This window comes from Drosophila busckii, chromosome 3L (genome assembly GCF_011750605.1).
Source record: "Drosophila busckii strain San Diego stock center, stock number 13000-0081.31 chromosome 3L, ASM1175060v1, whole genome shotgun sequence".
NCBI lineage: Eukaryota > Metazoa > Arthropoda > Insecta > Diptera > Drosophilidae > Drosophila > Drosophila busckii.
The window spans coordinates 1,806,814-1,819,442 of record NC_046606.1 but is presented as its reverse complement, the minus strand read 5'-3'; the positions used below and the strand labels follow the sequence as shown (position 1 = coordinate 1,819,442).

Here is a 12,629-nt window from a genome sequence, read left to right as displayed (position 1 = left end):
TTTTGTTTGCTTTTTTGATAACATTTTATTGTTCGCTTTATAAATTATTGGCGTTTTGCTTTCGAGCAGCGGCCAGCGGTGAGTAGGGCGACTTACCCCGTATCCTTTTACGTGGCGATTTTGTGTTTGGTATGCAGCATGTGTCCAAATTTGTGCAACGCAAAATAAATACTAAAGCATCTAGAACAAGCGAGCTGCGCTGTCTGCGCGTGTTTTGGCCATTTACGGACTCTCGCGATCGATCGAGAGTGTGCGCCGGTGTTTTCTCAGGCAGTGTGAAAGTCGCTTTAAATATCGAGCCACCAAATCAAACCATTTATGTCCCATGCTCGCGACACATTCATCATCGTCAAGTGAGGAGCTGCTGCTGCTGCTGCACTTTGACTGCTCTACAGTGTCTACTAAAATTCTGTGCACAGCCACCTGTCTGGGGAGGACTCGCAAGTTCAATTATACAGCACACCCGCTGTGCCGCTCTAACTGGCCTACACTGCTAGAATTTATATACACATTATATATACATAAGTTTATATGGTATGCGAGCAATGCTTTAATATCGCATAAACTGCGCAGCCACAAGCCGCATGATCAATCGAAATGATATAATTATATGTCCGAGAGCCGCTGTAAATTGATATCAACAAATTACGCGAAAATATTTCAAAAATATTAACGAATGTGAATGATATAATGATGAGCTGCTGAATCTGTGGTACACTGCAAGAAAATCAGCAGCCTATTAATTCAATTTACAACAATGTTAAGCAAATTTAACAACGTTAGTCTGCATTTGCAACTTAAATTGAACGAAATGGGTTAAGCCATAGTTCAACAACACCAAACGTTGGTGAGTTCACTGCTTGGTTTACATTGTTGTTAACACCAATAGCACCAAAGCAGTAGTGCAGTATTAAACTATAATATGTAAAGCTGATCACGAATAATTCAACAACACGAAACGTTGGTGAGTTCACCAATTGCCCAAAAGGATTAAGCTATAAATTTATAATATCTAAAGCTGATTAATTTACGACACGCTTTTAATAAATTAATTCAACAATAATTCAACAATACTAAGCGTTGGTGAGTTCGATAGGTTGAGCTACAATTCTATAATAATAATAAATGAATTCACCAATCGCTCTAATGAGTTAATTTGCAACTATTTTGTCTTGCATTTCTTGCAGTGTACTTGCCTGCCCCCTAATTATGCCCAATTTAAAAAGGGTTAATTAAGGCACAAAACACAGCACACGAAATGCAACACCCTCTCCACACCCCGCCCGCTGGCAATGCGTTATTAATATGCGACATTTCTGATAAGTTTTTGTTTTTTTCTTGCCGCGCCGCGAGTCCTTTTGGAGTGAGATCAATGGAGGAGGCTATATACAATAATTACATACAGCATTTGTCATAACACCAGATATGGACAATGCTTGCTTGCCAATGCCAGCCAGGGCGCGAACGTGCAACAGAATTGGTTGCAAGCCCAGGGCACAAACTATGCGACAAATGTACGCAAAAAATTGCAAATATCATCATCGGGCAGCAGCAGCAGCAAACAGCAGCAGCTTGTGGTTGGTTATGCTGGAGCATTTTATAAATAAAATAAAATCATAAATGCAAGGCCAAGCGACTGAGCGGGGCGCTGCTTTAATAATTACGTTTGAGCCTTGGGCCAACGGAATTCGGAGCATTGTGTCATATTTAATACAGAAATTTTAATTAAACATAATTTGTAAGAAGTGCACGTTTGAGACCAGAGAGAGAGAGAGAGAGAGAGACATGCAATGGCAGCCGGAGCATGTTCAGGCCTATTCCCCAGTCGAAGCGATAGCTGCTGCTGGAATAGAGTAATTTATAGCTGCAATTGCTTTGACAGCCAGCACTACAAACAGTTGGCAGTATGTATGTCATATACTTATTACAGTTTATCAATTGATACATCTCTATATATGAGAGCGGAGCTGCCACTGCCTGTGAAACTTTCACACATGCAGCTGAGTCCGCGTCCGAAGTTTGCAAGGGCCCAACCCAACGATTTTTCAAATGATTTAACTAGTTCACCATGGCTGACCCCAACGGTTGTTATTTTTTTTTTTTCGTTCGTTGCCTACCAAGTTGAACTCCACGTTTGCTTTGGCTACAACGCCGTAGGCCGCATTACATTTGCAAGACAACAATGGGCATTTGGCATTGGCAAACTGAAGCGACTGCGGTGCTGGTGGTGCTGTTGGTGGTGGCTGCTGCAGCGTTGGGCGTTTTTATTTTTACAGATATTGTTTACTATTTTTTCTGCTGCTCTCTCACTCTCTTTCTTTGTGTTGTGCTCCAATCATCATTTTGTAGATATTCGCTTGGTGATATATTTTGGGTTGAGCGCTTCCGGCAAATCGCGAGCGCACAGTGAAAGGTCAACTTGCGGCCAAGTGAGTGAGACTGCGACTTCTGCCAGGGAGCCTGAGATTCGTGTGCCAGCGAAATAAACAAATCAAACTGCAATTCCCCCCCCCGCTCACTCTCTGTGCGGTATGCGCTCAATTTTCTATAACATATTTGATCGCAGCGATCTTTGCAATCGGCGGCGAGCGCTGACTTTCCATTTTGCACAGCTTTGTTGTTGCTACGTCGTGTGTGAGAAAATCTTATCGAAACGTAACTATCAAAAGTCATTGTGGAGCTCGGTGCGCAGCAAATTAAGCGCGCAGGTGACCAAAAGGCCAACAAGCTGACAAGCCAAGGAATTTTCACCGCACGATCAACCAAAAACACTCTCCCCCCCTCAGATGACAACTGTCGACAGCGATCATTGGCAGCTACAGTTCTGAGCTTGAGCTACGTTTAAAATATTTAAGTGCTGCCATTATTAAGTAAAAGTAAATATGACTAACTGCATTCTCCAATTTTCCATTTCCATTTGACCATTTTTTCGCAATGCGTTTTTTTCGGGGCACCCACACACATTTGGCCGAAAACAATGATCACGAAGCTGTTTTCTTTGAGTGGTTCGGGTGCGGTTATGGCCAACAGATTCAGCTGCAGATAGTCAGTCCAGCGAGCCTTTTGGACTGGGCTGCAGCTTTATTTCTTTGCCCTTAGGGCGTTTGAACTTGTTCCACATTTTTGGTTTAGCCAGCCAGCCAGTCAGCCAAGACAAATATGATTTTCAATTTGCTGCGATTGCTTTCACAAGATTTTCTACGACGCTGGAGCTTGCAGATTGCGAGTTGGAGGCAACTAGGCGCAGTTGCACATTAAACACTTGAAGCAGCTGCCAACTAGTCAAAGTTCAATTGGAGTTCGCTACTCATTGCAGCGTTTTTGATGGCCCATCAAATACGTCAAATGCAAAACGGTTGTTTGCTCTCTCGCTCTCGCGCTCTTAGCAGCTGGAGCACAAATCAAAATATTTATGACCCCAGCTAATGAGTCTGCCGTGTGTATAAATGTGTGTGTGCTCGATATACCACCCAAGTGGTTGCGGCATGCACCGCATAAATAGCCACAAAGTGTGTCGTAAACGTCGACGCGATCATTTAATGATATTTTCAGCTTCAAAGCGAACTGCAGTGCTAAAGCCAAATCCAGAGAGTTCTAAAGTTTATCAGTTTGGCGCATTTTGTGCCATAAATGCAAATTTGTTTTGCTGCTAGAACAAGTGCAAAAGCTGCAGTCGCTTTATAACTGTGACCAACTCAAACTGAAAACTCAAACTCAAGCTCTGAGATCTGCTGTAGACTTGAAAGTTTATGCATTTCGCATGCACATTTGAATCAATCGTTCCAGCTGGCCTGAAATTGCGGATTCGATTTTAATGGACCGGTCTAGAGATGCGCGCAGTTCGGAACACGAATGTCCAGCGTGATTATTCAAAAAAACCCAAGAAAAATCGGAAACGTGCCAAGCGAAAAGATGGAAGAAACACATGGAGCAAAGAAATCCGAACACTTATAATATGCTAATTATTAAAATAATATAAGCTGTGGCTTACTCGCTTAAGCGAACAAGTCTTTAATTAATTAAGCTATGGAAGATCTGTAGCTATTTATATCAAGTACAAGACCTTTTTAGATTGATCGATTTGCTTGCTTACCAAATTGGCTTTAAGCTGGGAAATGTTGATCGAACAACTGTAAGGAATGCATAAGAAGAACAAATTTCAGTATTTACAAATACAATTAAAATAAATGTGTTTAATATTGGTTTATATTTTTTCATTATAAAGTAGAGCAAGCATCATGAAAAATTATATATCGAATTTGTACGAATTTCTACTTTTTGTTCTTGTCAATCGATAAAGTAAAATGAATATTTTTATAGCGTTAATAACTTACAAAAAATATGTATATATTTATTTATAGCAGCGAAGCCCATGCGCATCTCTAGACGCATCCGCATAGCCAAAGAGCGACCACCTTTGGTTCGAACTGCACTGCTATCGTTACGTTGTGACATTTAGCAGCGCTAATTCATGGCAAATCACCAGCAGATTATGTTCATAAGCACACATTACGATTACACGTTTATTATAATTTAGGAGTTTAGAGCTGTTGTGGTTGGTTGGTCATGGGAAAGCTGAAAGCGCGCACCGCGCTGAGTCAGCAGTGCGAATTTATAGATCACTTTGAGTAGATTATATTCCGATGTAGGGAAAGTTCGCTGGCCAGGCCAAAGTGCCTCGGCGCATAAAGATACGAGAGACAAGTGAAATGGGCATATGGAAAGTTTCGGTCTGGACTAGTCTAGTCTGGTCCTGTATGTGTCGCACACAAGTGTTGCAATTGGCTTTGGAGGCATTCCATTGTTTGAAGTTCGTTGCGCTCGTTTGTGACATGCGCGCGGTTCCAGCAATCAAGCGACAACATTGGCGTCTGGCTAAGCAGACACGGCTGCGTCTCTTCGCACTAATTGAGCATTTAAATGCAAGGTAATTACTTTTCTAACACCTTCATCAGTTGCGACGTCAGTCAGTCGGTTGAAGTCAACACCGGCGGCCTTTGATGCCCACTGCAAATTAGCATATAAATTGTCCCGTGTGAACATAAAAATCAAATGACATGTGAGTTTGTCAAAAAGCTCAAAGAGCCGCTCCAACGCTCCAACGGAAGACTGTGTAGCCAGGACATGATGTGGTCGAAATTCACAGAGCAGACCCAGTCCCAGACTTGGACCCTTTAGCGAACGTGCAACTAATTGGAAATGGAACAATCGCGCATGAATGGGGAACTGCAGCTACAACTTTGAATGCCAAGTACAATCAATAGACAAATGTTCGACAAAAAGTAAACCCCTAAATTCAGGCGACGGCGCCAGCCAGACGTCTTTATGGCCCCTACTTGTGCTCAAAATGTGAACCGCGTGGGTTTGCATTCAAATTGAGAACGAACCTCAAAAAGGGCAATCAATTAATTAGGCATTAAAACTGTTACACGAGTACCCCACCCACCTTCAATTGACTGTGGTGTTTGCGCTGTGGGCGAGTTTTTTGAACCCGCGTGTTGGGGGCAGGAAATGCAGCGCAGTTCTGAATGCCAAGGCGTAGCGTCAACGATCGTTTTGTTTTGTTGCATGCCTCCGATACTTGCGACCGCGTTGCACTTTGCATATTGAAGTAATCTCTTTTGTGGCGACTGGCGTTATGCACTTGTTGCCACAGCAGAGAACCAACCCACAACTGGGTTTCCAACTTGAGAATGAGAATTTCATGTTGTTGGGCTTTACCGCATTAGAAGGTTTATGGCGCTGTGGGGCGGCGGCGGGCGTGCATCCGGTCGATCGGTCGGTCGGTCGGTCGATCAGTTCGCGAAGATCATAAAAGTTTGATAAGTACATTCATATTGATTATGGATTCATTGAACTGCGTGTGGACCACCTAGGCAATTAAACTGATTAGAATAGCTGCGCACCTGATCGCACTGATTAATTATTTTCTCTCTTACTCTCTCTCTCTCTCTCTTTCCTTCGATGCCGATTATCACGATTATTTATGCGCAATTAGTTATGATCACGCTTTGAGTACTCTTGATTATATAACTTGTAATTTAAAACAATTTTAAATATCGTGATATACTAATTTCCATGCGCATTTATTTATATAAAATGAGTTCATCGCTAGTTTAGAGTTCGGATCAGCGAACAGTTTTCAACTTCAATTCATTTCGTCTTCGGCTTCATCTGCCGCCAGTCTGTGGTTTTTCCCAGCAAACTGTTCATTGACTACGTTATTTCCCGTTAGCTTAACTTGCATGTGGCGTAAATAGATTAACGAGTATTAAACGAGGATCAGCAGCTCATGTTTTGCCTGGGCCAGTCCAGTCAGTTTGTCAGCGTTTCTCACAACTTGTGCAATTTTGAAAATTCCAAAGCCAGGATCTAATCAAACAAGTCCGGCCGCACACACAGCGGATTTAATTGAGATCAGCCAGACGAGCAAGAGAGGAGATCGCTGTGTGTGTGTGTGTGAAAAACCGCGAGTGTATTTTGGAAAATTTAGTTAGCGCAAACCGCAGCTTGAACTTCCGTTAGGGGGTTTTGCCCAGTCAAAGAATAATCTTCAACATGTGGGATACTCTGATATTAACATATCGTTAGTTAGATCTGATCCGTTCCATGCCGTGGGAAGTTTGAATTTTTGGCGAAATCAGCGGAAACTCCAAACGCACGCAAGGATTTGTTCGAAAGGGCTAAAAGGAAAAATGCAAATAGATCTGCTGCAAAAAGGAAAAACATAATTTTCATCGACAAACCAAATGTCATAATTATAGCGTAATTATTATTTATGCTGTCATGCGCGATTAGAAAATGTTTGCCAAAAGAATTAGGCAGCAACCCCTAGCAGCGCTACCCTAACAGCAATCATAACTGCTATTTGCATAAATTCATAATTCTATAACAATAAAAATGTTTTAAGCGTAGCTTGGCGTTAAAACAAGTTTTTTTTTTTTTTCGTTAATAAACACATTACCAAATGGCAATTTGTCAGCGAAGCAAACGAACAACATATCAAAATACACTTTTGTTTGAGAAATTGAGCAAACGCGTTTTATTGACTTTTCTTTGTGCGCCAATTGGTTTGGCAAATAAACGAGAGAGACGAGAGACGAGAGTCGAGAGTCTAAGCTAAACTGTTTAGCAGAATACGCTACGCTAACAAAAGCAACGCCTACGAAAAGATATATACAACACGCATTATAATATAACGACTGCTAAATAGTTTCAACAAGTCATTGCAAATAATGAATAAATCTTGGAGCTATGCGCATTGTAAATCTGTAAAGCTAAAGCTAAACTGACGACGCGTTTGTCAAAAGAGCTCGAAATTTATTTATTTATTTTTATTAATGAGCAGGTTAACGCGACTGCGGGCCCATTAGGCCGCCAGAGCGTCTGTGAGCTGCCATATCTTATCTTTGTGGACCAACATGGTACATCAACTTAATGTTAGCGCAGACACAAACAAATGCAAATTATTCACACATGATTACAATAACAATTCACAAACGTTGGACACAAAACAAAACGGCTAAAACCCCCAGAAACAAAACAAAAACAAAAAAACAAATCAACAAATTGTTGTTGTTGAGCTGGCGAGCTGTTAAATCAAAAATATGCAAATCGCAGCAACACGAGCTACAGATACATATTTGCTATAGCTACAGATACAGATACAAAGATACTGCTACAAAGTTTGCTGATTGATATGTGTACATTTGCTCAAATGATGCAATCAACATTTTATGTATGTAAATTGCAAACGGGTTGACATACGCGAGAGGGCGTGGCACACAACCAGGTAGTAGTAGTAGTAGTAGCTTAACCCTTGTGCTAGTTTAAGTAGTTTGCCTGCTTGCTTTTCTATTTTTTATGGCCGCGTGGCGAGTAATTAAAAAATTGACTTTTTTGCTAACCGTAAAGTCAAAAAGTCAACATGTCAGTTTTTTAACAAATACATATAGCGGCTTATATATGTTTTTAAGGTTGTCCTGATGTCCTTGGCTGCTTTCAACGGAATTTGTGTTTTTTACGCAACTCTTGTAACGGGCAATTGACTTTTTTATGATTTTGCATGGTAATTTTTGTAGCTGCGCTGCCATATGCTAAAGACAAAAAACAAAACGTCGAGAAAAGTTGGCAGTTATCCCTTTTCCACTTAAGCGGAAAGTGTGATCTGTTTTTTTGCTACGTTGCGGACCTGGCTCGGGTTATGCGCATAGTTTGCTCGACTTTTTATGGTTCCGGCTGACTTTATGACTCGTAGCAGCAGCAGCAGCTTGAGCTTCAGTTTTTTAGGCCAATTCATTGCGGGCTACCTAAGCACGCGATTCCGTTACCTAATCGCGGGATCAGCATACCTAAGCTGCAGATTATCCTAGGATCATAATTATGATGAGCCTGCCCCGCAGACGCGACGCGACGCGACGCTCGCTCAACTCGACTATTTTACAGTTTTTCACTTTTTCTTTCTTTAAACGTATTTTTTGCGCTCGCTGCTGGCAAAAAACTTAAGCCGGGGGATTAAACCGGATTAAAAGTCACAATGTCTCGCGCTGTCACTGTTGTCCTTATTTTCTCGCCGCGCGTTTTTTTGCTTTCGAGCTAACTAATTACGCGCCTCGGAAAACTTACCCATTTGCATTGTGCGGGAAATTCGCGAAATATATTTTTTGGGTAGTCGTATAATTTTTTATGTTTATTATGCGAACCGGGCAAAAAGTCAGGAGTTAAATTGAATCGATTAGAAGTTGCTAAAAAGGTCGCTGCGCAGTTTTTGGGTTCTACTTTTTTTTCGACTTTTTTGCAAGCCTTTGTTTAAATGTTTAGCAGGAATTTTGAGCGCATGTTGATGCAATTTCGCAAAAAATGCGTATACAAATAATTCTAAGAAGCGGCGACAGCAAGCGACTAAACTAAAAGTGAAACTAACTAAAGCAAATTGAGCTCAACATGCAATAAAGTCAAAGGTCCAGCACACAATGCTGATTCATAAAAGGGTTAAGCATTGACTGCTCAGGTAGTCAAACAAATATAATAAAAAGAGTTAAGTGTGTGGCATTGTAAAAAAAAAAAGGATTATAATGTTAAAGGATTGTTGTACGGGGCAATAAAAGTGCAAAAAGTAAATGCACACAAATAGGAAATAGGAAATTCAAGCGCAATAGTTTTGACTTGACTCCGCCCATGTTAAAGTGTTGACTGAGCAGCGCTTCTAAAATGAAGTCAACACTGCTTGCTTTAGTATGTGTGAGCAGCCGCCCTTAACGTGTGAGTTTTAATAAATAACCAAATAACGAATAATAACAGAGCAATGCAAATTGAGGCTCCAAACAGTGAGAGAGCGTCGCTCATTCATGCGGCTAACAGCGCTGCTCAAACTTAACAGCGACTTAACAGCAGCGCAGGTAAGAGAGCGCGCTTGAGCATTAAATTGAGTGCAATTGACTTGCGCTCTCAGCGCTGTTAGTGGTTGCTACGATCGTTGCAGTGATTTAGCAGAGCGCAAACTCGTTTGCTTGTGTGTGTTGGAGTTTTTGTATTGGGAGTCAGCCAACCGCACACAAATGCTTCTTGCCAGCGCTCAGTTTGAGCCACAATTCAGTCGTCAGCCAGTTGTCCAGGTGTGAGTTACACATCGTCGTCAGTTGCGTACGCGTGTCAAGTGTCGAAAGTTACAAAAATCACAGAACGTTAGTTAATTACGCTGTGTTCAAACTTAAAAGCAGAGACTGATCTTGCGATCTAACAAAAGTGTTGTGCTATAAAAAACAGTTACGTGTCTAACAACAACTACTACTATACTAAATATAAATACAAGGTAAGGTAATCTCAAGCCCACTCAAAAGTCAATTCACAGTTTTTAGTTTTACACGTTTATTTGCAATATTCTTGCCCGTCGGCAACTTTTATTGCGCTGCTTGCACTACTTACATTTTTTACAGTTTCTGTGAAAAAATTGCCGAAAAAATTATATATTTTTATGACAAGAGACAGCACGTCAAGGCCTAGTGGACTCTATATATATTTTTTTAAGCGTAATGACTTCATGTAAAAAAAAAAACACACACACACACAGTATAATAAAAATTGCAAATTTCTACCTGCGCGCGACTAAAGAAATGCCGCATAGGGTTGCATAATCCCCTAGTTTTTTGCCTGTCGATCATAAAAAATGTGTTCAAAAATGCGCTGCAGCTAATATAAATCTTAGAGCTGCAACATTTAGCAAAGCAGTTGCAACAAAACAGCGCAAACGTGCAGAACACACAGAGCGCAGTGAAGCTAGAAAATTCTAAAGTGCAGCAAGTTAATTATTTAAATAAAAAAGTGCAGCAGTCAATGCTAAAATGGTGTTTAACTTGGTTAGTTTCAAAATGCAACACGCAATGGATTAATTATATAAAATAAACAAGCTTTAAAGAATGAACTGCTGCTTGGATTAACTTGTACTAATTATTGTTTGAATTAATTTGGATTAACATACTAATTTAATTTAATTCATTTTGCAGATGAATCAAACGTGCAAAGTTTGCGGCGAGCCAGCAGCGGGTTTTCATTTCGGCGCCTTTACCTGCGAGGGCTGCAAGGTAAGTTAGCCAGCCCAAGCGCAGCTTTAACAGACGCTGCCTTTTAGCCACAACTGCCAACTAACTTTTTGTTTTATTTTCTTTTGTTGCTTTGCAGTCTTTCTTTGGCCGCTCCTATAACAACATTAGCACCATTAGTGAGTGCAAAAACGACGGCAAGTGCATCATTGATAAGAAGAATCGCACCACCTGCAAGGCTTGCCGCCTGCGCAAATGCTACAATGTGGGCATGTCCAAGGGCGGTTCGCGCTACGGTCGTCGCTCCAACTGGTTCAAGATTCATTGTTTGCTGCAGGAGCATGAGCAAGCGGCGGCTGCTGCTGCTGGCAAAGCGCCAGCTCAGCCGTTGAGTCCTGCGGGTTTTGGTGACTTGGCTGCGCATCTGCAGCAGCAGCAGCAACAGCAACAGCAGCAGCAGCAGCAGCAACAACAGCAGCAACAGCAGCAACAGCAGCGCCACGCACATTTGCCACCGCTGCTTGGTTATCCGGGTTATCATTTGTCGGAGCATTTTGGCGCTCGCCATCCAGCGGATGCTGCAGCTGCTGCCGCCGCTCTGCCCTTCTTCAGCATGATGACTGCACCACAAACTCCGTTCCAGCTGCCGCCGCATTTGCTCTTTCCGGGCTATCATGCCAGCGCCGCTGCTGCCGCCGCTGCCGACGCCGCTTATCGCCAGGAAATGTACAAGCATCGCCAGAGCGTAGACTCCGCTGCCTCTGCCGAGTCGCTGCAGCGCTATACGCCCCAGCAGCAGCAGCAGCCACCAGTTGTGCCACAACCTGCTGCATCGCCCATTGATGTTTGCCTAAGCGCCGAGGACGATCTGCAGTCACAGCATAGTCACAGTCACAGTCACAGTCACAGTCCGCATCACATACACACGCCCGTTGCCATACGTGCCACGCCCACAGCGCAGCTGCTGCCCACAGTCGCTGCTGCTCTGCCCGCCTCTCCTGCTGCGCCCAGCAGCCCGCTCAGCTTTGCCGCCAAGATGCAGTCGCTTTCACCCGTTTCCGTGTGCTCCATTGGCGCCGAAACAGTCACGCCCAACGCTGCAGCAGGCCACGCCAGCCAGGATGGCCCCATGGACTTGAGCATGAAGACCTCACGCAGCTCCGTGCACAGCTTCAATGACAGCGACGCCTGCAGCTTGGAGCAGGATGAGCATGAGTCGTCAGCAGCGCCGCGTCGCAAGTTCTGCCAGCTCGAAGCCGAATGCGCCAGCAGCGTTAGCAGCATCAGCTCCATGGCATCCTCCAAGCGCCAGAAGCTCGAGTCGCCGTCACCCACATTCGGTGGCTTTGCGGTGGCTCATGGCGCCGCCAGCACCATGCGCGGCATCTTTGTGTGCGTCTAGTGGGTGGAGCTTACACACACACACACACACACACGCACACGCACACAATTGTTGTTTATTTTTTTACGTTTGTTTAGTGTTTGTTTGTATGGACAGGTTTGTGCGAGCGAGACAGCTACACACACACACACACACACTATTGAGCTCAAGTCCAAAAATTATAAATAATTGCACAAACAACAAAAGCAACAAAATTGTAAGTTTGTTTAGTTTGGCTAATTGTACAAATGTTTTTAAATTTTTACCTTTCGAAATCCCCGCCCACCAAATAGCGCTCAATTGTATTGTATATAAATGAAATTTGTTTAGTTTAAGTTAGTTTAAAATATTTTATATAAATAGTTTTTAAATCTTAACGAATTGGCTAATAAAAAAGAAAATGAGTTGAAAAATATGCAAATTTGTTGTTGTTTTTTGGGGCGTGGCATGCGCCCCCAAATGGGTTGCTCGATCATAAAACTCGATATAGTAACGCGCGTCTGTACATTATAAATGCCACAAATGTTACGCATAGATATTTTATCGTAGGGCCTATGGCCTGCTTGATATGCTAAAGTGTTGGGCCTAGACTGGGGCGCACTTGATGCTTTGGCTACACCCCGAATCGCCGCTGACAGCACCACGTGCTGCTTCAAATAATAAACTTTATATTAACACATACAAAACTCATACGCAACGTTGTCGCACAG

At 42.6% G+C, this 12,629-nt stretch overlaps 1 protein-coding gene across 1 annotated transcript; it reads left to right on the top strand.

Moving 5' to 3' along the window:
- The first annotated feature begins 9,607 nt into the window (after positions 1-9,607).
- On the top strand, positions 9,608-12,020 carry LOC108598824 (zygotic gap protein knirps). The gene is made up of 3 exons (XM_017985574.1): positions 9,608-9,811; positions 10,503-10,580; positions 10,678-12,020. Exons 2-3 carry the CDS (start codon positions 10,503-10,505, stop codon positions 11,938-11,940), a joined length of 1,341 nt encoding a protein of 446 aa, XP_017841063.1. The 5' UTR covers positions 9,608-9,811; the 3' UTR covers positions 11,941-12,020.
- The last annotated feature ends 609 nt before the right edge of the window (positions 12,021-12,629 follow it).

Bases quoted from the DNA above. Each gene is read 5' to 3' on its own strand.
- LOC108598824 (XM_017985574.1), top strand. From the start codon at position 10,503: ATGAATCAAACGTGCAAAGTTTGCGGCGAGCCAGCAGCGGGTTTTCAT. The intron at 10,581-10,677 runs GTAAGTTAGCCA...GTTGCTTTGCAG, and splicing joins TTACCTGCGAGGGCTGCAAG to TCTTTCTTTGGCCGCTCCTA.